Here is a 25,068-nt window from a genome sequence, read left to right on the forward strand (position 1 = left end):
ATACCAAGTTTGGTTGAAATTTGTCCATGCGTTTCAGAGTTATGCTGGAACATACATACACACACACACACACACAAATACATCCGATTTTATATTATCTATAGATAATTTGAATAGTAGCCAGTTTCTGTATGGTGGAGTTTTTACGACCGAGGATGTGCCTCCTGCCTTCAAATTGAATAGTTCGAAGGCAGGTTAAGTCTTATGGATACTCAAGCTGTGGTATCCTGAGAGACACTGAGGTCCTTTCTCCAGTGACTATTTTCCCTGTGTGGGACTATAATATTTTGACATTTTAAATGGCACATGGAATGTTTACACCGTTTCATTTGCAAGCCCGTGAGCTCTCCAGCCTAGCAGATCTTGCTCTTCTTTTGCAGATCCCCGATGATCATCTGGCTGGGCTTTCCATTTGGCCAGAACACGGATCCGTTCCACGGGAAGTTGTGAAGCACGATGGGGCAGGGGTGCCTGATGCAGACTTTCTCCTCTATCTGAAGGTGGCAAATACGGAGAAGTGCAATCAGGAGGTAAGAGAGGAGCTCTTATGTTGGCCTTTAAATTGGAGGGTGTGAGTGTGGCGTGGGGCGTGGGGCGGAGCCAGCACCAGTGGTCCCACCAAGACGGCATCCAGGGCGGTCCACCCACTCCCTGTTACTACATCTGCTGCTCCGATCTGTCTCTCCCTCTCTCTTGCAGCCCTCAGTTATTGCCTATGCCTCGTACTGCCAGCTGGATCCCACAGATCGCCCTGTGGCAGGAGCCATCGTGTTCTGCCATGCCCGCCTGGCCAGTAATACCTTGGACCACCAGGACATAGTGCAGGTGAGTTTCCTGGCAAAATGCACGAGCGGCTTCTCTGACTGGACTGTTGGAGACACACATCAACAACACGTGGCTGAACAACTGCAAGCTAGGGCAAGAAGAGTTGAGGGGTAGAAAATGACGTGGGGACAGGTACTCGTGGAGACAGGGTCAGAGCCCATGGGGTGGGGATGGAGACAGAGTCTGCAGGGGCGTGGACATGAACAGAGCCCACGGGGACAGGGACAAGTTTTGTCCTCGTGTCATTCTCTAATATTTGAGACTAGTATCAATATGTAAAACTTAGCATATCTTAAACAATTGGCAACTAAATTCAATGATTAAAAGACTGCAGAAGCTGCTTTTGGATTTTAATGAACTACTGTTAAATGACATCATTTGTGTCTTGTCTGCCTTTGATGTGGCAAGAAGAGGCTTGTCTGCTGATCAGACTCTTATCATCTGCAACATCCTTCCATCATGTGCCCAGCTGCTTAAGCTTCTTACTGTTACTACAACAGATTCATTCATCATTGCTGGCATCAAGGAACATTTTCCTGTTCATCCACTACACCAAGGGTGTCAAACTCAATCACATTAAGGGGCCGAAATTCAAAACACAGATTAAGTCGCGGGCCAGACCCTGCCCATCTTTGCCCCAGACCCCGCCCCCATAATAGTACTAATTGTAACACAATTTTTCCATTCATTTTTCATATATACACAGAATATAATCTTATTAACAACACATAATGGTTAACCACAACATTAAACTAGACAAAGCACACAGTATGCTTCTCAACATTCATTCCTACCAGAACACAGATAATCCCTATGCAAATACTGGACCAAAAACTAAAAGTACTAATATATTCAAACAAAATCCTAATATTCAAGACTCTGCATGCAGTACAACCCCCAGAGAAATAGAAACAAATGCATTTCTTCCTGAACAGTGCAAAATATAGACAACAGATGTCATTTCTCAAAATTGACACAATTCAATCACTAAATTTAAAAAAAATCATTCCCCCCTACCTTTGTTGTCACCTTCCCTCCATGCTGTTATCTCCATTAGGTGCCTCCCTCTGGCGGGTGTCTTACTTTCTGGCCTGCTCCCCGCCTGGCCGTTTTATGCTGCCCACTGAGCAATGCGCATTTTCATTGCCGCCCCTGGTGTTATCTTCTGGCCGGCTCCCTCTTCCTCACTGCTACAGTGTGCACAAAGCCGCATGCAGCGGTTCCTCATGCGGCCCGCGCCTCATCCGGAAGTCTTCCCACTGACGTTGCGACATCAGAAAGAAGGCTTCCGGTTCAGGTGGACACGCATATGAGCCACCGCCTGCGGCTTTGTGCACTGCGGCAGTGAGGAAGAGAGAGCCGGACAGAGGATAACTCTGGGGGCGGCAATGAAAACGCTGCATCGATCGCACTGTGGGCTGCATAAAACAACCAAGTGGGCCAGATTCGGCCTGCGGGCCTTGAGTTTGACACCTGTGCACTACAGTTTAGGTTTTCTAAATTATCCAATTATCTTCTCAGCTGATGTAAAAACATAAGCAGCTGAATCTTTGAGAAGGTTGTACCAAAATCAGATCATAATGGAAGGTCTGTTATTTAAGTATAAACAGTTGTACAGAATATTGTCCCTTTTTATACTTTAATAAAAAGATTTAAATATAAAATGTGTTTGAGGCTTGTGCAAATGAGGACAGAGTCCGTGGGCATGAGGACACAGTTCGCATGGATGGGGCGAGAATGGGGACAAATTTTGTCCCTGTGCCATTCTCAAACTGGGGTGCCAATGGGTGTGTACATCTGTAATACCCACGAGAACCACCAGAAGAAGACTTCACTCCATACCACTGGAAAACCATCAAAGAAAGCAAGAGAGCCTCAGAGATGGGCCTAATTAGCTACACTACCCAGAGTAACCACAAAATGGTATCGTAACTCCTGGCTTGTGAACTTGCAACTGGAGTGGTAGGACCAGTACTCCTCAAATGGATACATGAATTGATACAACAGTTGTTACCACCATTCAAAATAAGGCATACTGGTGTACCTAATGGATAATGGCTGCTGTAATACCCATTTATCACGTCTTCTTGACTCTCCTATCATCTTTTTTGCAGGTATCACTGCACGAGGTATTCCATACCTTGGGGTTCTCACGTGGCCTCTTCAGTAAATGGAAAGACTGTTCCCATGCACCCAGCGGTGAGTGCTGGGCTTCAAGGCCTCAACACTGCATCACCACTGCCTGCTTTTTAGAGACAAGCTGACTCTGTTCTTTTCAGGACAGGCAACCCCATCTCAATTTCACCATCTTCAAAACAATGCTCTTGTAACACATTTTTCCTTCAAAAGCTGAACTACAAAGTCCATGCAAGAAAAGCGGTAAAACACCTAGCACCTCTGCACATTTGCTTCCTCCATGGGGAGCTCATGTCCCAGAGAGACTGAGTAAAGCACGGACCTCATGGAGCCCATGATCCACGCGGTTCTTAACTGCACGCCCTTAAACATCTGCTCCATCTTAGGGGGGGGCGTGGTATCCATGAGGTCTGCGGGAGTTAAAAGGAGGATCCCTGCGGACCTGATGCCACTGCTGCTTTCTTTTTAAGGCCATGCTGAGGTAGAGGTTAAAGATTTGTTTTCTTTTTTTCATACCCAATCCGGAAAAAACACATCAAAAAAGTCATCACATTGATTTGGTTACTTTTTCCTCCATTGACAGTATTTCACTGCAAATAGATCTGCTTGAATCTAGCTGGTCCGATTTTATCTGGTCCGATCATCGTTTGTGTGATTTACACATTAAATGGTAGAAAAATTTAACTAGAAGTCAATGCGTTGATAATTCTGATAAGAGAATCACAATTGTTAGTAGAGGAATTGTCAACCCAGTGGAGTTTTGGGCATATTATGAATTAAAGGCTGGGTTAGATTTTGATTATAATTTTTTAACCGAGTGGAATACTTTTAGGAATCAGACTTTAGACACTATTGCACCTTTGAAAACCTATTCTAAAAGAATAAGATCTACAAATAAATGATATGATGTGGAATTATTATTGTTTAAGAAAAAATTACGGAAAATGGAAAAATTGTGGCTAAAATCGGGCAAACAGGAGGATAAGGTTACCTGGAGACAAAATCTGAACGAGTATAAAATCTTAATTACAGAAAAACTAAGCAAATATTACACACAAAAAATTGGAACTATATTAATAGTAAAAAATTATTTCAATTAGTTAACAGCTTATTTGATACTGAAACCAAAAAAATATTCAAATATGGATTGTATACCAACAGCAGATTGCCTGGCTGATTTCTTTAAATGTAAAATCATTCAGTTAAGATCCGATTTTGACTCAGTAACGAATACGGATGTAGGTGAGTTAATGCAACCGATGGATGGATTGAGAGTAGATATGAATTGGTCTAATTTCAATTCTCCAAATTGGTTACTTTTTTTGTGAACTATTTAGAAAGTATACAAAATCAAATTGTAGGCTTGATATTTGTCCTCCAAACTTATTTAGAAATGCATCCTTCAAGTTCAAAACTGAATTATTCAGATGAATTACGTTCTTATTTAAAGAGGGTTTATTTCCGGAAGACCTAGGTCATATTGTTATCACTCCCATTGTAAAAAAAACCAAAAGAACCTATTACTTGTGAGACCAATTATAGGCCTGTAGCTAGTATTCCATTGTTTGTAAAACTTGTAGAGGGTTTGGTCAATGTGGATCTGGTAAATTATTTGGATAAATTCAATATTCTTCATGATTATCAGTCTGGTTTTCGTGCTGGTTTCAGTACCGAAACAGTTCTTGCATCCTTATTAGATTATCTTTACAAGCAATTTAGTTTAGGGTCAAGCGTTTTGATATTACAATGGAGACTGTGAGGGGACATGATCGAAACAGTCAAGATAACGAAGGAAATAGACCTAGTAGATAAAGACAGGTTGTTCACCCTCTCCAAGGTGAACTCTCCAAGGGCACTCTCTAAAGTTAAAAGGGGGATAGATTCCGTACAAACGTAAGGAAGTTCTTCTTCACCCAAAGAGTGGTAGAAATTTGAAACGCTCTTCCAGAGGCTGTTATAGAGGAAAACACCCTCCAGGGATTCAAGACAAAGTTAGATAAGTTCCTGCTGAACCAGAACGTACACAGTTAAGGCTAGACTTAGTTAGTGCACTGGTCTTTGACCTAAGGGCCACCGCTGGAGCGGAACACTGGTCTGACCTAGCAGCGGCAATTCTTATGAGCTCCCCTATTTCTCTCTTTTGTGTCTATAAACCCCTCCAAATTTAATTACACGAGCGGTGTGCCGCAGGGATCGGTGCTGGGGCCGTTACTCTTCAACATATTTATCAATGACCTGGAAAAGGAGGCAAAGTGTGAGGTTATAAAATTTGCAGACGATACCAAACTGTGCGGCAGAGTTAGCTCCAGGGAGGAGTTTGAGGACCTGCAAAGGGACCTAGACAAGCTGGAAGACTGGGCGAACAAATGGCAAATGCGCTTTAACGTGGAAAAATGCAAGGTCATGCATATAGGGAAAAAAAACCCGTTGTTCAACTACAAATTGGGGGGGGCATTGTTGGGAGAAAGCAGTCTTGAGAGAGACTTGGGAGTGCTGGTGGATGCATCACTGAAGCCATCTGCACAGTGCGCAGCGGCCTCAAAAAAAGCCAACAGGATGCTGGGCATCATAAAAAGGGGCATAACAACCAGGACGAGGGAAGTCATCTTGCCACTGTATCGAGCGATGGTGCGTCCGCATCTGGAATATTGCGTTCAATATTGGTCGCCGTACCTCAAGAAGGACATGGCGGTACTCGAGAGAGTCCAAAGGAGAGCAACGAAACTGGTAAGAGGGCTGGAACACTGCCCATATGCCGAGAGGTTGGATAGGCTGGGGCTCTTCTCTCTGGAAAAAAGGAGGCTCAGGGGTGATATGATAGAGACCTTCAAGATCATGAGGGGCATAGAGAGGGTGGATAGGGACAGATTCTTCAGGCTGAAGGGGACAACAGGTACGAGGGGGCATTCGGAGAAACTGAAGGGAGATAGGTTCAAAACGAATGCAAGGAAGTTTTTTTTCACCCAAAGGGTCGTGGACACTTGGAATGCGCTACCGGAGGACGTGATTGGGCAGAGTACGGTACAAGGATTCAAACAGAGACTGGACGGATTCCTGAGGGATAAAGGGATCGTGGGATACTGAGAAAGCTAACCAGAAAATAAGTATAGAAACCCGACCAGGTCGTGCATGTGCAAGACCGGAGGGCTAGGACTTTGATGGGAAGATAGGACTCAATAGGAAACCAAGGTGGCATGGGGGCCCCTTCTGGTGATTTGGACAGGTCGTGACCTGTTTGGGCCGCCGCGGGAGCGGACTGCTGGGCAGGATGGACCTATGGTCTGACCCGGCGGAGGCACTGCTTATGTTCTTAACTTGCAGCAGGCAGCAGTTTTTTAACGGCTTAAAGCCAGGGCTAAATTAACTCAATATTCAATAGCTGTCCACATACAATCTCTGGCATAAGAACATAAGATTTGCCACTGCTGGGTCAGACCAGTGGTCCATCGTCTCCAGCAGTCCGTTCAAGCGGCGGCCCTTAGGTCAAAGACCAGTGCCCTATTTGAGTCTAGTCTTACTTGGGTATGGTCTGTTCCAGTAGGAACTTATCCAACCTTGTTTTGAATCCCTGAAGGGTGCTTTCCCCTATAACAGTCTCCGGGAGAGCGTTCCAGACCTTCACCACTCTCTGGGTGAAGAAGAACTTCCTTACGTTTGTACGGAATCTTTTCCCTTCTAACTTTAGCGAGTGCCCATTGAATTTCTGGATATGTGCAATCACCTGGAAGCCAACTGCATACAGATCAATATTCTAACTGGTGTGCAGTTTGTTGGATAAAGTAACTTTATCCGTTTAAAGAATATCACTGTTACTGGTGAAGTTCCAGCTCTGCCTCCCCCCCACCCCAAGCACAGACACAGATAATATAAATGCTGGCGAATATTAGCCCTTAAATGCTTTTATAGAATGAATAATTGATTTAAGTTTGTAACCAATCCTCCTTATGCGGCTGTCCTAGTTTTATTTATATTCTACCTACATACTAGGCAGAGCCCAATAAAGCACCCATAAAAACTTTACACAGACATGGTATATACTTTATTGGTATTGGTCTTCCCTTTGCTCTTTGGTTAAAGTGCTGGGCTCCATTTTGTTTAGTGATATATCAACTTGTTGATAATTAATACCATGTTTATCTGTGGGCCAACAGCTGGTGTGAACTGCTCCTCAAGGGCAAGAATCACCAACACAGACGAGATGGGCCAGATCAGGATCTTCACACCAGCAATCATCCAGAAAATGGGAGAGCACCTGGGGGTTCAGGAGCAATGGCTGGGGGCCCCACTGGAGAACAAGGTGAGCGTGAACACACTTGGCAGAAAGGGGAGAAACGTGATTTCATTTTGGCCTCAGATATGGAATGGAGCAGGTCCTGTATCAACGAAAGGTGATTTGAGCCAGATTAGATTCCATATTAAAAATGTATGATCATTGTTAACCGTGCCTATGCTTTCCTCACAGGATGCAACAGCCCCTGGCTTACCCTCCTCACACTGGGAAGCAAGAGTGCTGCAGGGCTCCCTCATGCTGGCGACTCTTGCCCCAGTACATCTCACACAGCTGGATGACATCACACTGGCAGCCTTCAGAGACATGGGCTGGTACCAGGTGAACACCAGTGCAGGAAAGAGGCTAGTTTGGGGCCGAGGTGAGTGTGAATGGGGGAGGAGGGATGCCCACAACATCAGCAGCTTTTCTTACAGCGTGCTTTGGGGGTTTTTTTCTCCCCAGGAGCAGGGCCCACCTTTGGACAGACCATGACCTGCAAGAACAGCACCTCTGGTTATTTCTGCACTGGCAAGTGAGTGGCAGGGGTGGGATTGCTCGCTAAAGAAGCAACATTCTCAGAGAAAAGCAGGATTGCATACCTTTAATTGAGGTTTCTCCATGTAAGGATGAGATCATCTGTGTTACCCTGACTAGAAAATGACACGGTGACAATTTCCTCGTCCCAACCCCCTGAGTTCTGTCGCTGTCCCATCTCTTTAAGCTCTACTTTAACCGCACAACCTAGGAGCACTTATGATTTTAAAGTGTTTGAGGCTTAATTAGATCTACCTCTTATGAACATTTTAGCAAACTGTTGAAAACTTTTTTTTTTCTAAATTTCTGATCAACTAGATTTCTGTATATCATATTATTCCTGTATTTTTTTCATAGCACAAATCTTTTGTTAACCACATTGAACTTATGGCTATGTGGTCTAGAAATCTGCTATTATGTTACGAGGACGGAGCTTGCAGGAATGGGGCAGGGGCAAGAAAAGAACTCACCGGGCCGGAACGGGAAGATGAGTTCCTGCGGGGAGGGGGAAAAATTTATCCCTGTGTCATTCCCATGTATTGCATGAAGTTGAGTGGATAGGGCTAGGCTCTCATTAACTTTTGGTTAGAAAGCATCTTCCGTCAGTTCTGTACATTAGAAAAGCCTGGAAATTCCCCCTCTTTAAATGTCAAGGTAATTTTCTGCTTGTTCCTTGGAGAAAGGCTCAGGGAATAATTCTATTCTCTCGTGTTCTCAGGGAATAATTCTACTCTTATTTTTGCTTCAGTGGCTCTGGCTGTCATTACCTGCACCTAGATAAAGGGACATGCTCCTCTGATGAGTTTCTCGATGGATGCAAAATGTACAAACCACTCACAGTTGGGGTAAGAAAACACAAAGGCATGTTAGAAACAGAATGCCAGAAGAACTGTGAGGCAGGAGCTTCTTTGCCATGTGGCATAGTGGTTAAAGCTACAGCCTCAGCAGTCTGAGGTTGTGGGTTCAAATCCTGTGCTGCTCCTTGTGACTCTGGGCAAGTCACTTAATCCCCCCATTGCCCCAGGTACATTAGATAGATTGTGAGCCCACCAGGACAGAGGGAAAAATGCTTGAGTACCTGAATAAATTCATGTAAATCGTTCTGAGCTCCCCTAGGAGAACAGTATAGAAAATTGAATACACTTCTCCCTCCCTATTCACGAGGGATGCGGGTGGACCATAGGCACGAATATGGAAAAACCGCAAATAACTTTTTAAATGTTATTCGCGGTTTTTAGAAAAAGCCTTCTGTTTTTATTATTGAAACCGCAAATAACTTTTCTACTGTTATTCACGGTTTTTGAAATAAGCCAGTGATTTCTGGGCTTTGATTAGGCAAGCATGCGGGGAAGAAGCCTTTCTCTCTATGGATGCTGGGAAGAAGCGTTTTTCTCAGTGCACACTGGGAAGCATGGAAGCAGCAAATTTGTGGGAGAAAGCATGGAAGAAGTGATTTTCAGAGTGAATGGTAAGCGATAAACTTTTTTATCGGTACAGTAAAAGGAAAAAGAACTTTAGTGATGATGTAATTTTGGGGGGCGGAGTCAGCATCCGAAAAATCACGAATAAGCGAATCCGCAGATACGGAAACTGCAAATACGGAGGGAGAAGTGTAATTAAATAAATAAATTCCAGCAGGGGGGGCTTCGTCACTGTAGTACCCCAGTTAATGACACCAGAAAAACTCTCATCATAGTGCCCCATAAGTGGGACCTCTATCAAGCTCCTTCCAGCAGCAAGAGGAAGGGTTGTAATGTAAGTAGGAGACAAGTCACCGAGGCCGACAAAGGAAGAGTCCGATAGAACAGCTACAGTAAGGGAGATGGAACTAGCAAAACCTCATCTTTCTCTTCCTCCCCCAGAGTGAGTGTTGGAAAGCAGAGAATGCTGCAAAAGCAGAGCCTGGCTATGGAGAGTTTTACCACAAAAGCAGCCGATGCTTCTTCTCTACCCTCATCAAAGAGGTAAGTCCTGTACGGGGGGGTGGGCCCAGCCAAAGCCCCAATTCCTTAAGAGGTATGGGGGGAGGAGAAGGTACCCTCTTCCTCACTTCTCTTCTCTGCTTGCAGAATGCCTCGGCTGTGACAATGACAGGTCGCTGCTACCGCCACCGCTGTATAGCTGAAAATACCTATCAGGTGCAAGTGGAGGGAACAGCCTGGTTAAACTGTCCTGCAGGAGAATCTATTCAGGTGTGTGCCCTGGGGGCGAAAGGGAAAAGACTGACTTTATGACTAGTGAGAATACTCCTTCAACTCCTTGCCACTTACAGGTACCTGGATATCACGGGCTCCTATTATGTCCAGATCAACGGCTCTGTCAAGATTTCCACGACACAGGCACACCTAGTATCTTAGAAGACAGTCCTGGTTCTGCAGTTACGGAGGATATGTTAGGACAGAAGGTCTTCACATTTCAGATGCATTTCCAGGGACCAGCTGTGGACAGGACACATTGGGGGCAGTTAATCACAGCACTAACCAAGGCCTTGGCCGATTCTTCTACCATCCCTAGGTAAGATTTAGGAGAGGGGTAAGGTTGGGAAAGAGGGACAAGGAAGAAAGGGCTCTACTTCAATTTCACTCTCTTCTGGACCCCTCTTATTACAGATGTCACTTTCAACACCCAACATTAACACCATCGCTCCTGTTCACCGTGGAACTATGGGTCTCAGAGGCGTGTGTTGAACCCCAGGCTGGTATGCTTCACCACAAACTGGACCAAACATTTCATGGACCCTGGGTCTACAGCGAGAAGAGCTACACTCCAGTGAGCACTAAGTTAGTACCCTTGGTTCGCAGGAGTATTCCATCTTGTGAGAGTTTGGTGCTGTGTTCTCATCCCTGCAAAACTGCTGTCTTCTGTTCGCTCTTTGGACTCACTGCTAGTAATTCCTAAGTCCCTACAGAGAGGATATTACCAATATTCACTCAGCCTTCTAGTGTCTCATTTGGAATTCTTGCACTGTTTCAATAATTCAAATATAAATGCATAAGAAGAGAATATTTATTATGAATATTTAATGGGCAAGAAAGATATATAATTAAGTCTTTTTAAGTCTCTTCACATGGCTTTCATGAAAAAAGCTACAATGTTGGCATCATCTCTTTCTTTCAAAAGGTACAGGCTCCAAAGTCAGACAATGTTTCACAGGAGGACTCACACATGAACTATATAAAGAAATCACTTATAGTTATATCTTTTCTTCTGTGTTTTAACTTTCCCCAGGTGCTAGTCTTGCTGTTCTGCTATCAAAGGCTGAAATTACAATCGTATGTATGCAAATGTTTTCACAGTTCCCTTGTTTTTCGCCTTCGCTGCAGGTTTGTGGAGGACATAGATCCAACCGCTCCGGCCAAACACCTTGTTACTGCGCTGCCATACGTCATCGTCTCCATTCTCCTCCTGCTCTTGACTGTTATAGGGGCCTTTGCATATCAGCAGCACAGAGCTGCAGGCCAAAGAGTAGGGGATGCTTCCAGGATCCCAGTGTGATGAGTTCCTATAAAACGCTATCTCCCAGCAAAGCAGAAACAAAAGAACCAAAAGGATGAAGACATATGAACAAAAATATCTGCAAAAGGAGGCAAAGGGACAGGATTTGAGCCACTACCAGGAAAAAAGAGCTTTTATTGTTGGAAGGTTGTTTTTTCTTTTTCTTTTAAAGAAAAGGAACTAAAATTTTTTCTTCTTTTACTCTTTCTTCTGACAGGGCCAGCCTCTCTACTTAACGCAGTTTACATCCATTGACTCTTTTCAGTTTTATGTTCCTCCTGACACCACCAGATGGCAGTTAAAAGCATGATAGAACACCACATTACAAAGATAAGGTAGCATAAGAGCAAAAAACTCACTGAACAACAAAAGATTGGAAGCAGAGAGAAAGACACATCATAGCTGCTCATGTGTGACAAACTAGTCTTTAAGCACAGTCTGGCATGTTCTCTCAACCCTGATTTAAGATATTGTTTTCATACAAGATCCTGGTTTTGGTCAGACTCTGCTCCAACTTCCAGTCCTTTTTACCTTGTCAGACCTTGTGAGTTATCCAACCTCCTTCTCCACTTCACTTATTAGGAAGTGAAATTCATTGTAAAGGTTCTTCGTGACAATCTGCAGCTATGTGACACTAGTTCATGACTTGCCCGCGGTGCCGGCTACTTCTTGATAGAACCTAGCCACAAAGCTAGGGTCAGCCTCCTCCAAACGGTGAAGAAACATGTTGCGTTCATCTTCAGCCCAGCTCTGGAACCACTGGTCCCAGAGACGCAGCTGACACTGGAAGATGCTAGGAGGGCGATCTGCCATGACCAAGTGTTCTAGTCCCAACTCCAGGGAACATACTTTCCCAGGCACCGCTTTGCATACCAGGTCCTGCAAGAAGCGTTCCCGCTGTGATGCTGTCCAACCCAGGAACCAGTGTAGGACACATTTCATCTCCTGCTCAGTGATGTAAGAATGTGGGGTGCTACCAGAATTTGGCGGTACCGACATGCTGCATGATAAAGAGAGAAAAAAAAAAAAATTGGCAAGTCAGTTAATGTTGTCCAGTCCTTCTAATTCCACTTAACATCCCTCCTGTAGTATGGAATACCCACACATTCTTACTAAGAAAAGATGCCGCCTTACCCTCTTTGGAGGAGTGGGAACAAATGGCACTCTCAAACAGCTTTCATAAAACAGGGTAAAAATAAGCCCCCTTAATTTATCCGAGACTACTGTGAGTATACACTGCTGCCCAAAACCTTAGAGAATTACAGGAGAGAGTAGCCTACTTCTCAATTCCTAAGGACCAATATTCAACTGATCACTGCCAGCTTTATTCCAAAAACTCAAAGATGAGCCACATCCGGGCATTGGCACTGAATTTCAAGGTTTCTGGAGTCAACTAAGTGCTATTTTCAGCACTTAACTAGCTATGAGTTACCACATAAAGATGGGACTGAATATTAGCAGTTAACCAGCCAAGGGCTGACGCTGCCCCCAGAACATCCCCAAAATTACCAGCTTTCAGTTCAGCACTAATTGTTTAAGAGCCGTTGAAAATTAGCTGTTAGCCCTGAACAGGTGATTTAACCTGCCAGGAACCATTTCTGACCAGTTAAATCATTTTGAATATTGAACCCCTAGTATTTAACAGTCAAGGTTAATTAGGGGAGGGATGGGTTAGGGGATGGGTCATTAGGGCAGGGATCTAAGAACATAAGAAGTTGCCTCCACTGGGTCAGACCAGAGGTTCATCGCGCCCAGCGGTCCGCTCCCGCGGCGGCCCATCAGGTCCATGACCTGTGAAGTGGTTCCTGATCATTTCTATAACCTAGAATTAGGAGGGTGGGTCAGTAGAGTGGGCAGACTTAATGGGCTATGGCCCTTTTCTGCCGTCATTTTTCTATGTTTCTATGTTTTCTAAGGTTGCTACCCCAGGTTCAAAGCACCACCAGATCAGGATTGACAGAAAAAGTGGCAAGCTCAGGTTGACACAAGGCTAAGGTTCCCTCCCCCCTCACATTCTGGATCCTTGGGAGTGTGGAAGAAGGAAGAAAAACTTATATAAACCAAGCATTTCATTTATTTTCCCTTAAGAGTTGTGCTGCTGCAAGAAACAGACCTGAGGGGCTCTGTCTCAGAGCCTACAATTAATTCTACGCTGAACCACTGCAACATTAAGCATTGCAGAGAATAGCAGCTACAGCCTGAACACAGCTAGCAAACTTAGAAGTCAGGACACCCACAAAAACATTGTCTGATCCCCACTGCAGCTCTGAGCAAGTCACTTAACCTTCCAATACCATCCCTTTTCCCTAAACCAGCTAATCCCAATAATCAAAGGATGCTCAGTGGAGCCATTCCTAAAGCACCCCACCAGCTTGTCTCCTTTTAATGCAATGCATATAATGTGTACAGCGCTGCAGGATGAAACCGATTTGCAGGGAAATCACAGCCGAAGCTCGCAGACGCCGTGGAACGTTGGCCCAGACGCTCCTCTGTGACGTCACCAGGAGCCGAGCCTCAGCTCCCGGAAGGCGGAAGCAGCCGAAGCCAACGTCATGGCGAGGCGGAAGGAGACGAGCCTGACATCAGCCAGGAGGAAGGGGAGGGGGGGTCCGACGTGACGCAGCCGCAGCGGCGGCGGCGTTGGGAGGTCGAGGCGGCACTCCCGGAAGCAGCGGCGGCCGAGGGGTGGGGGAGGGAGGGGGGACAGGAGAGAGGCATTAAAGATGGCGGAGCTGGAAGATGTGACCCTGGACGGACGGCCGCTGCAGTCGCTGCGCGTCACCGACCTCAAGGCCGCGCTGGAGGAGCGCGGGCTGCCCAAGAGCGGTCAGAAGAGCGCGCTCGTCAAGCGCCTGAAGGGGGTGAGCGGCACGCGGCGTGCAGCCGCGCGACTCCTTTTCAGCATAACGGCTGCGGCGCTCGCGCGTGCCCTCTGCTCCCTGCGCGCGCGCCTTCCGTCTCCGCAACGTTCTTCGGGGCTGCAGCTGTGCGGGGAGGGAGGGGGAGCGAGTGCGCGCGCGAGCCCGGCCGCAGTGCGCATGCGTACGACAGTCACCTTAGCTTCAGGTTGTCAGCTTCTCCCCGACCTCAGCTTTATAACATCTTCCCTGTTTGCCGTTAGCGGGGTTATTTGTTATCATTATTATTATCTCTGCTCGCGCTTCCTCCTCCCCCACCCAGCGGTGCGCACGCGTGCTGACGGTGCTTGGGGCTTTGCCCATAAATAAAGGGACCGGAAGCGGCGTGCTTCTGTTTGCGCGTGTGCTGAGGAAGTGGGCGGGGATTATCTGCTTGGCACATGCTCAGCTTTGGACTTGAACAGCTGTAGTAAAATGGCATTTGTTTCTCAAAGTTCAATGCAATAAAAGGACTTATGGTTCTATTTGAAAGAACTAGTGCTTGAGAATACCAGGTCAATGGTTTTAATACAATAACGACCATTAATAGAGCATATCTGACTACAGTGATAAGAAAGGGTGGTTACACCAGCACCATCAAGAGTTTTGAGACTGTCATTGTTCAGAAACCCTGTTGGTTTGTCAGCATTAGTCCACTGGCTGCTGATTTACTGCTTAAGGATTATGGAATTTCTGCATCCCTGTTGCAGTGGCTCCCTGCTTAATTGAGTGGTAGATGGCAGCAAGTAAGATATGGCAAAGATGGGGTTGTTGTTGTCAACAGCTTTTTGTAACCCACATCTACGATCTTTGTGCAACATTCTTTCTAATTTGGGATTTTACTTTCAAATGAATGCTGATTGGCATCATGGTGTACTTCCCAGATTCTAATGATATCACTGGCATTAAATGTAAGCTGCGGTAAAGGTTTCTAGCATGGCCCAGAGTGCTAAATGCTCTGACGCTCATAGAAGTTTAGGTACCAGTTTTAGAATTTCCTCCTAAATGTCAGCACAGTACAAACAGTACCATAATAATTCTATAGTTTATTATTTATATACTGCAGGGACAATGTACTTGATTCCAAGGCTTTATTACAATGTACTTGAGTCCAAGTTTTTGCTCGTCAGCCACATACTGATTAGCAATTTCTTGTGATATTTGCACTCCTTTACGAGTTTTGGATACTTTACACGTTGTCGTGTTTTAATCAGGAACACATCCAGACCCTGAAGAAGATGTGTTGATCAAAACATGGACCGTGTTGGGTCCTTTTATACAAAAGTGGAAAATATTGTTTGGTTCAAATTCAATCTCTTGTTCTCAGTACATTGGATTGTTGTAATGTGCTCTATCTTTCGATATCCAAGAAAAATCTAAAAAGGTTGCAGATTATCCAGAATACTGCTGTGCGTTTGATTTTTGGATTGAAACAATCCGATCACGTGACGCAGTATTATCATAAACTGCGCTGGTTGCCAATAGAGGCAAGAGTGATTTTTAAGTTTGGCTGTATCTGTTTCAAGGCTCTCAGTGGGTTATTACCCAGTTATCTCATGGATCATTTTATATTTGCCAGTAGAAAACATCTACGTGATCTTCGGCTCTTTGATTTTTCCTTCTGTAAAAGGATGTGTGTATAAACGCTTAGCATATTAGGCAGCATTATGGGATAATCAAATTAGCATGTATCTTTCTATCTCTACTTCTTATTTAGAAAATTTATGAAGACTGATCTATTTGGTAAATATTTTAATTAATTGTGTTCATACTGTGTATACTTGTATTTTAATTTTTGTTAACCGCACAGAACTGCGGTATATAAGAAATTTTGTTATGTTATATAAAAGACTTGAAATCAAGTACATTCTAATAAAGACTTGGAATCAAGTACATCGTCCCTGCAGCATTTTTCTTTGTCTTGTTTGGGCCCATGTTTACTGCAGTTTTGTTGGATCCTCCTTTGTTTGGTTTATTATTTATATTTCATCATATACCTATGTGGATCACAACAAACATACATAATTAAAAATAAACGCTTACACACAATAACTTAGAGACAGCATAGAAGAAGATTCAAATAAGAGCATAATATGATGTTGGCATGAAACACCTAATAAGCATGCATTAGAACATTTGAATAACATAGATATGATGTTAATATTGTTCTTACAATACACTGAGACATCTTACTATATAGCCAGGGACAAAGTCCATCAAGCCCAATATCTTATTTCCAACAGTGGCCTGTCCAGGTCCAAATACCTGGCAAGATCCCAAGTAAAACAGATTTTATGCCGCTCATCCTAGGAATAGTAGTGGATTTTCCCAAGTCCATCTTAATAATAGCTTATGGGCATTTGTTTGTTTTTAGGAAATTGTCCAAACCAGTTTTAAACCCTGCTAAGCTAACTGCTTTTACCATCTGACACATACCACAAACAGCCAGCGGTTGCCATATGCCCCATCACTTGCCACAGATGTTAGGAACACACCATATTCCTCTATCACAAGCTGCAGGCAATGGGGTCTGATGTCAACAGCAGCTTATGGTGAGTTACACTCAGGTATAGTAGGTAATGTCCCTGTCCTCAAAGGGTTTATAATCTAACACCCCCCCTTTTATGAAGCTGCGTTAGGCTTTTTTATCGTCGTCCATAGTGGTATTAGCTCCAACGCTCATAGAATTCCTATTAGCGTTAGAGCTAATACCATCGTGGCTGGCGAAAAAAGAAAAAAAGCCTAACATGGCTTCATAAAAGGGAAGATAAGTTTGCACCTGGCAGGTTTTAGGAATTATGGTGGATCCCATGTTAACATTTGAACATCAAATTAATTTGTTTACCAAAAGGATTTTCTGGAGATTGAAACAACTAAGACATAAGGAAATATTTTTTACTTCAAATGTTTCATCAGTTAGTGTTAACCTTAGTTGTTAGTAAGTTGTATTGGTCTTTATTTGGGACTTTATTTGGATTATTTCTTTATTAGGGTGCCTTTGTTGCAGGGTCTGCACTGGCTGCCTGTAGAAGCATGATCAATGTTCAGATTGGGAACACTAATATTCAGTATCATAATGGATTGGCCCCTGCCTCTCTCATATTGTGCTTTGGCTCTCATAGTAAAAACCTTCACTCTACAAATCAGTTGAAGTTAGGCTACCCTTCTGTGGGAGGAGTAAAAATGAAAGGTGTATTTACTCTTTTGGTGTCATCTCAGGTGGCAAAACTCTGGAACACTTTTCCTTTCTTGATCAGAAAGGAGTTGAATGGTGACTTGTTTCAGGAAAAGGTTAAGTCTTATCTGTTAAGTCATTTTTTTAGGAGATTGAATTATTTTAAATTTATAGTTTTATTGGATTTAGAGAGTATTAATTGTTAATTTCCCAACATTATGTAGCTGAAAGATGGATGCGGAATATAAATGCATATGTAATTAAGTGACTTGTGCAAGGTCACAAGGAGCAGCAGTGGCATTTGAACCTGGCTTTGCTGGTTGTCAGCCTGGTGCTCCCACCATTAGACTCCTCCTCTGGTCAAAGGCACAGTGTCATTACTGAGTGCTTGTGAAATACGATGGCCTGCTTTGAGCATCTGGTTTATGTGAGAGGCGTGTAGTCAACAGTTGGATTTGATGGCTTATGACAGAGGCCTATTAAGTTATCACAGGCCTTAATGATCAAAATTGGTAATCTGCAGCGTTCGACACAGATATGAACCCTGCCCAGTACCTGTTGTATGATGTGATACATTGCCACTATTTAGCATCCACATTGTGTGGCAGAAGCACATGGTCATCTTTGAAGTTTGTGCTGCATGTGATGGTGAATAAGATGGCTTCCATGCATGTGTGAGTGTTGAGAGGATGACGATATTGCCAGGTGTCTTTGTGTTATGGAGAGACCCGACTAGGCATCCGTGGCACACATCACACTGGGGGGAAGCCATTGCTTGCCTTGGGGATGTTGCTGCTCTTTGGGTTTCTGCCAGGTACTTGGGACCTGGATTGGCCACTCTGGAAAAGGATTCTGGGCTAGATGGATCATTGGTCTGACCCAGTATGGGTAGTCTTCTGTTCTTATGTGAGCCAAGTACAGGGAAACCAAACCATAGTGACATCACTGCTGAGGTTGGCTCTTAGGCATTGGTGGAATGAGGCATTATGACATCACAATCTCAGCTCTAGAATGTTGTTACTCTTTGAGTTTCTGCCAGGTACTTGGGACCTGGGTTGGCCACTGTTGGAAACAGGATACTGGGCTTCATGAACCTTCAATCTGTTCCAGTAAGTCAATTCTTATGTTCTTATGTGAGCCAAGTACAGGGAAACCAAGTCATTGTGACATCACGGATGAGGTTGGCTTTTAGGCATTGGTGGAATGAGTCATTATGACATCACAATCCCAGCTCTAGAATGTTGTTAGTCTTTGGGTTTCTGCCAGGTACTTGGGACCTGGGTTGGCCACTGCTGGAAACAGGATAATAATAATAATAATAAATAATAATAATAACAATAACAGTTTATATACCGCAGGACCTGAGCTAGATGGACCATTGGTTTGACTCAGTATGGCTAGTCTTATGTTCTTATGATCTATTGCTCAGTTTTTCTCCCTTCTGTTCAGTGATAGCAGTTCTCCTTGGAATTCCAGCACATTTCTGGGAATGCCACTGCTAGCTCTGTGTCCTTTCTTGACACCACCACCCCCTTTACAAACACACTGCCCTTACATTAATGGAAGGCTCTTATCTTGGATAATTCTTATTTCAGGCGCTGATGCTGGAGAATTTGCAGAAGCATTCGACGCCTCACTCTGGGCTTCAGCCCAACTCCCAGGTAAGAAAGAGAAAGAGTCAGCTCCTAGTCCAGCTTCTACCTTGAGAGTGGAGGGGGGGGGTGGCAAGCCTTACCCTGACCTCCGCTACTCCTTCAGGGGAAGAACATGCAGCTTTTAATCAATCTGTCCTAAGTCTTCTGCACAAGCAGGTTGCTCTCACTGTTATATAAAATTGCTTCCTTACTCTCTTGTGCTGTGCCTGGAAGCATATCCTATTCACTAGGACACAAGGGCTAGGCAACCCAGTTTAATGATATGGCAAAAGGGGTGAGGAGGAAAATGAGAACAGCTTGAAATTCACAGGAAACATTAAGAGTCAGAATGTGACTCTCACATTTACAATGCAACTGGGCATATATTCAGTGTATCTATGTGGCAGCATAAACAACTGATTTCCACCTGAATAAGATCAAGGCAGAGGCCTCTGGGATGTCAGACAGGAAAGTGGAAGAATGGAAAAAACTTGCAAACAAGCAGACAAGAGTGAGCAGGAGAGAGAGACAGAGGGGTAGAAGCATGAATGCAATGTTTGCTAATAACACTCAGTTTGAAAACTGTCTGATATTTAACAGAGACTAGAGCAGGAGATAATACAAAAAAGGTGAGCAAGACAGAAGAAGATGCTATATATGGTATTTTCAGATAATGAATAAGAATGAAGGAAATCAGCTGGCTAGGAAAGATATAATCTGAGGATCTAATCCTCACATAGAGGGGATGGGGGTGGATCTGGGCATCCCAGGGAGGGGGGTGGGCATGGAACCCAAGGATCTGATCCTTCCATAAAGCAGACATACTTGGAACCTACCCTACGATCTGATTCTTATAAGGGCAAGCTTGTCGTTTGGGATGTATTTTCTGGTTTTATGTGCCAAGTTACAGTATTTTTTTTTCTTGCTTTTATTAACAGCTGTCCTGAGCCTGTCCACTTTTGTCCTGTGATGTGCTTTTCTATCTCCAATCCAACTAGATGGATTAGCAATGATCAGAGCGGGTTCCAAGTCCCTTGTGCCCTCTCGGGGAGGAGGGGTGGGGGGTTATAGAGTGAAGCTTGGAAGTGTTGCCTTATCCTCATGTCTTTTCTTTCTCCCTACAGATTGGTGAGGAAATGAGCCAGAACAGCTTCATCAAGCAGTACCTGGAAAAGCAACAGGAATTGCTACGTCAGCGTCTAGAGAGGGAAGCCAGAGAGGCAGCAGAGACAGAAGGTGGGTGATCTCTGTAACAAGTTTATTATAAAAAGTCTTCACAAGTAAAAGTCTTAGTAGTACACAGTGCCAGTTTTTTGGTGTGGACTTGACACGGTCTGTGTTTCAGTATTAAGCAACCTTCTTCTGGGGTCCTATGGAAGTATGTAAGTTGAATCACCACTAGACGATCATTCTTTTCCACCTTTCCCAGTAATATCTAAGAATGTCCTCAAGCCACACTACTGTTGGTTGACCTGCCCTGTCTTCTTGGTAGCTTGCTAGAGATGTGCCATTGCTTTGTGTTGTTTGCTTCATTTTAGTCTCTTTGTGGCCCTCTATTCCAGCTGAAAAAATATACAAGACCACTCGTGCCTTTTTCAATAGTAGTTCAAGGTAGTTCTGCACCTAGATGTCCCAAGCCATCCTTCTTCCCATCCCCTATTTCTTCTACCTACTACTTTTCAAATTGTTCTTTACTCGTAGGAATGGAAAATTGTCAGGCACCTAAAAATTATTCTTAGCTGAAAGGGGATAGACCAAAAAAGCCTTCCCTACCAAGTTTGACAAAAAAGAGCAAGAAAGCAGAAAACCCAAAATAAATGGCCAATAGAGTGATACAAACAGAAAACCAATTAGTCATTTTATGAAAAGTGCCTCCCTCCTGCTAGACCTCTGGATGTTTTTCATATCCCTTCATTCCTCTCTTTCCTCAAATTTCTTAAGCCTCTCTGCAGAGTTTGTGTTGCAGAACTTGTATCATTTTGGTACTCCTTCTCTGAGCTGCTTCCATCTTCCCAATGTCCTTAATGTGGGAACAGCCTCCAGAACTAAGGTCTCACTTCTGATCAATACAAAGGTACCTCCTATATCTTGCTGGTGATGCCTCTTTTTTTTTTCTGCTTTTTTACTCTGCCAAGGTGATGTTCCAACTAGCTGGGATTCTTCTGCTGGTTGAAATCTCTGGGAAGTAATTAACATTGCATAGTCAAGAGATGTTTGGCAATAGTTAACGTGCCTTTCCATCTAATTCCCTCAGAGAACGTGCATGCTGCCTCATCAGAAAAGGAAGATTCTGAGGATGAGTGCCGATCCCCGTGGGTCCAGCAGGTGAGTCCCAGGTCTGTAGCTGTACCAGTATTCCATGGTTGGAAGTATTTTTCCTCAGAAACAAGATGACCTCTTACCCAGAGACAAAAGATGGACTCGGCACAGTTTAGTTTTCTGTTCTTACTTTTACAGCCAGATTTCTGTTCTGATCTTGGAATTCATGAGATCAAAACAGGTACACAAGTCCGGACCATAAAAAATCTGAAAAGATTTACGGAGCCAACTACACCCTTGCTAACACTTGAGAAGCCAGCAGGAATGTAGGATGGGCTCCACCAGGTGTCACGTTTCCATTTCTTCTTTGGTGACAGGCGGAATACCGTCAGCAGCCCATCTCTACCCTCCACAGTACACTCTGCCACCTCCCTTCCATCACACTGGGTGGAGGTCACAGCCTCTTAAGGAAAAAGATGCCTGAGCCGTCCCCTTTATCTTCCCTCCCCTTGCTTCACAGCCTATCCAGGAGGCCTCTGTACTCAGACAGCGGTAGAAGATATGCTAACCTCCTCCCTGCTTCAAAACCCTGCATTTATTGCTGGCTTGTTTACTTTCAGTTTTCATTCATTCATAGAAAGGGTCTCTCTGTTCTTTAGCGTCCCTCCAGACCGGCACAGACGGATGGTTTTACGCTCCTCTACCAGCAGGTGGAGACAGAACACACTGAATTCTATCAGCAGTACAAGTGGGCTATGCACTGCAGTCTCTCTTAGAATCAGTCTGTTCTCAGTCTCCAATAGGTGGAGACGGTAAGCCTGTGCAGTCCTTTTAGGCCTTTGGGTTGTGGCTGTTGAAAGGGATAGGAGGTGTCCTTTTTCTGTCATTGTTCTTGTTCGGACAGAGGTTTGGTCCTGTGGGGTCCCTTTTTGTCTTCGGGGGTGTCACACTTGGTGGCCAAGTCCCTCCAACACTTCCCCCACCTCTCCCTCTGTGTTAGTGGTGCCTTAGCTGTACGCCTTGCCTGAGGGCACTGAAAACAGTTTAGGGAACCAGTGGATCTGCTCCTTTAATTTAAAAAAAGCAGGAAGAGCCATTCACAGTGTTAGTTTCCAAATTTTATGAAAAATTTGATTAATCACCTAGACAAAGTTTCAAGGTGGTATACAATTAAAAAAAACAATAACTTTAGTTTTTGTTTTTTACGAAGACCAACACTTAAAAGACTCACAATTGAGACTAGAGACTTACAGATACAATAGGATAAAAAAGGGAAGTACAGTCAAACCTCGGTTTGCGAGTAACGCAGTTTGCGAGTGTTTTGCAAGACGAGCAAAACACTCGAGCAAACTTTAACTCGCAAAATGAACATTGACTCGATCAGTGAGTGAATCCACCCCGAGATCCGGATTCACTCCCCCCGCGGCCCACCCCCAAACCCTTACCTCTAGCGGACACCGGCACCGGACGAGAGGAACAGGAGGCTTGAGGCAGAGAGCAGTACTCACCCGGAATAGAAAGTACTGCGGGATCGGGTTGCGGATGTTTAAGGGCCATAGGGTGGAGCTGGAGGACCTGGGGGAGTAAAGGACACCTCCATGTTATTGACCTCAGTTGGCTGCGGGGCTGCTTTCCGCGTTCTTCAGCTGCAGCATGCCGGCCGCGATTCCTAGCTCCCCTCCCAACTCACTTCCGGCCTCTCTCCCATTGGCCCACATCACAAACGCGGCTCGGAGCGCTGGGCTGGCTTCTCCAAAAACGTGTTAGCCGGAAGTTGGAGAGAAGCACAGGAGCTTCCCCCTTCTCCCATTGGAGTGCTTCGCCTGATGTCGCCCTCATTAATTTTGCACACCAGGTTTGAATGTTGGCAGTGCTTAAATCTGGAGGGGAGAAACCATCCACCCACTGCATGAGCGCAGGCAGCTGCCGGGGGTAAGTGTGGCTGATATTCTTTCTAGAGTTGTGGGTTAAGCTTGGCATCAGAGCCAGGGAGATGGGTTGGCAGCAAGGGGGCTGGTTTGTGCTTAAAGAGGAGAAAAAGAGGCGGGCTGGAGATAGAGGAAGGCTTTCTTGAGCAATAGTGCACAGAGGGAGGAGGGAAAGCTGTTCGGGGGCCAGCGGCTGATGCTGTGTTCTTCGGTATGGGTGCAGTATCTACTGCAATAGATACTGAAAGTTTGCAGGCGAGGATGAGCTTTTATTTGCAACATAGGCCTACTTTGGGGATGTGGAACGAATTGTCCAAGTTTCCATTACTTGCTATGGGGAAAGTTGCTTTGATATACGAGCACTTTGGATTACGAGCATGCTTCTGGAACGAATTATGCTCGTAAACCAAGGTACCACTGTATTACAATGTAAAAATAGGAACGTAACATAAACGGGAAAAACAAATGGAAGGGGAGTGTTAGAATCCATAGTCCAGCTAAAAAAGAGGCTAAAAGTAGTTAATCATACGACGTCCTGAAAAGGACGCTCAAACATTAAATGCATCTCTGAATAAGAAAGCTTTTCATTTTGATTTAAACCAATCCAGTGATGATTCTTCTCTTAGATCCAAGGGAGTAGCATTCCAAAGCGACAGGCAGTGACTGAAAAGATAGATGTGCACAGATAGAACGGATAGAAGGTGATTTGAAGCTGAACGTAGGGCTCTTGCGGAATTGTAGGGGACCAAAAGTCTATTTATGTATTTGGGACTGTTTGTGGTACACATTTTAAATGTCAAAAGAAGAATTTTATATGTTATCCTATGTCCGACTGGTAATCAGTGTGCCTTTTTCAGCAAGAGGGTAACATGATCGTATTTTTTTGAGTTGGTGATGATCTTTATTTAAGTGTTTTGAATGATTTGGAGGTGACATAACTCTTTCTGTGCCAGTCTGAAGAAAAAGTTTTCATTCTTAGTTTTTTCTTTCCCTGGCTAACTGGTTTTGTCAATTGGGCCTGCCTAGCTTCTGAAGAGGGATCGGTCCTTTTTTTGAAAGTGATGTGAATAAATGCATAACGAGCAGCTGTATGTCTGATTCATTTATTCATGCCACTTTCAGAGAAAGGACAAATACCTGTTCAGAACTAAGGCACTGATTTCTGCCTTGAACCTAGTGGGCCAATTCTTGATTAAGGACTGGGATTTACTTTTCTGTATTGGAAGCAGTAGAAACCCTCCAGAAGGGACAGAGCACTGAGGAATGCAAGGACGATTATGACTATAGTTTTCTTTTATCAGGCTGGAAAAACTCTCCTTTTTCAATCATAGCACATAACATGGCTTTCCATTTGATAAATTTTCAACATCTTGCTAGTTAAATCTTGCATTAGTTATTCTTGTACAATCCCATTTTATTCCGGGTCGGTTGGGTGTTGTCTATCCTGGCTCGCCAGGAGCTGTAGGAAACTTCAATTGATCGAACCTTTGACTCCTCCCTCTGCTATAATACCCTGGAGCATGCTCCCTGGACCTCAGTTTTATATTTCTACATGCCAGACTGTAAGAGCTTATCTCTTCTGCTCATGTTTCATTTCTAAATTTTCAGTACCTATACGAAAGCTTAGAAGTGTTACCAGGCTTGGTGTTCCAGTCATCAGGAGGATGCCTCTGTTCCTTCAGTTGCTCGAATACTGGACTTTCTGCAGGATGGCCTGAAAAAGGGCCTTGCCGTGGCTTCACTTAGGGTCCAGATCGCAGGTTTTTCCTGTTTGGGACCCGTTGCGCTTAGAGGTTCCTAGCAGCTCGTCCAGACGTTGTCCGTTTCTTGAGGGGAATGGTTCGGCTGAGGCCTCCCTTGTCCGACTTGGAATCTGAATCTGGTTCTCCGCTCTCTGGCTCGTCTGCCCTATGAA

General features: G+C 44.4%; 3 protein-coding genes across 9 annotated transcripts in view; 2 read left to right on the forward strand and 1 right to left on the reverse strand.

The window, feature by feature from the left end:
- Positions 1-11,370, forward strand: part of LMLN2 (leishmanolysin like peptidase 2) — a 26,388-nt gene extending 15,018 nt beyond the window's left edge. Inside the window, exons 4-15 of the mRNA XM_033924411.1 lie at positions 381-530; positions 700-825; positions 2,940-3,024; positions 7,113-7,258; positions 7,424-7,610; positions 7,694-7,763; positions 8,514-8,610; positions 9,628-9,729; positions 9,835-9,957; positions 10,038-10,279; positions 10,375-10,545; positions 11,089-11,370. Of these exons, the coding sequence (XP_033780302.1) occupies positions 381-530; positions 700-825; positions 2,940-3,024; positions 7,113-7,258; positions 7,424-7,610; positions 7,694-7,763; positions 8,514-8,610; positions 9,628-9,729; positions 9,835-9,957; positions 10,038-10,279; positions 10,375-10,545; positions 11,089-11,260 (1,671 nt within the window). The 3' untranslated portion in view covers positions 11,261-11,370. The remainder of the gene's footprint in view (positions 1-380; positions 531-699; positions 826-2,939; positions 3,025-7,112; positions 7,259-7,423; positions 7,611-7,693; positions 7,764-8,513; positions 8,611-9,627; positions 9,730-9,834; positions 9,958-10,037; positions 10,280-10,374; positions 10,546-11,088) is intronic.
- On the reverse strand, positions 10,754-14,472 carry C16H14orf119 (chromosome 16 C14orf119 homolog). 5 transcript variants are annotated; one of them, XM_033924412.1, is made up of 2 exons: positions 14,316-14,472; positions 10,754-12,260 (listed from the first exon to the last, which is right to left on the reverse strand). In XM_033924412.1, the coding sequence occupies exon 2, from the start codon at positions 12,257-12,259 to the stop codon at positions 11,900-11,902; it is 360 nt and encodes a 119-aa protein (XP_033780303.1). In that variant the 5' UTR covers position 12,260; positions 14,316-14,472; the 3' UTR covers positions 10,754-11,899. The 5 variants fall into 5 exon arrangements, with proteins under 5 accessions (XP_033780303.1, XP_033780304.1, XP_033780307.1 ...); XM_033924413.1 differs by lacking the exon at positions 14,316-14,472 and adding an exon at positions 14,047-14,288; XM_033924416.1 differs by lacking the exon at positions 14,316-14,472 and adding an exon at positions 13,668-13,805.
- Positions 13,926-25,068, forward strand: part of ACIN1 (apoptotic chromatin condensation inducer 1) — a 46,389-nt gene continuing 35,246 nt past the window's right edge. Inside the window, exons 1-4 of one of the 3 annotated variants that reach the window (XM_033924407.1) lie at positions 13,926-14,121; positions 18,928-18,993; positions 20,091-20,202; positions 21,221-21,291. In XM_033924407.1, coding sequence (XP_033780298.1) covers positions 13,984-14,121; positions 18,928-18,993; positions 20,091-20,202; positions 21,221-21,291 — 387 coding nt within the window. In that variant the 5' untranslated portion in view covers positions 13,926-13,983. Of the gene's footprint in view, positions 14,122-14,733; positions 14,904-15,032; positions 15,069-18,927; positions 18,994-20,090; positions 20,203-21,220; positions 21,292-25,068 lie in introns of those variants that run through there. The other 2 variants (XM_033924409.1, XM_033924408.1) reach the window with 2 other exon arrangements.

This window comes from Geotrypetes seraphini, chromosome 16, assembly GCF_902459505.1.
Source record: "Geotrypetes seraphini chromosome 16, aGeoSer1.1, whole genome shotgun sequence".
Lineage (NCBI taxonomy): Eukaryota > Metazoa > Chordata > Amphibia > Gymnophiona > Dermophiidae > Geotrypetes > Geotrypetes seraphini.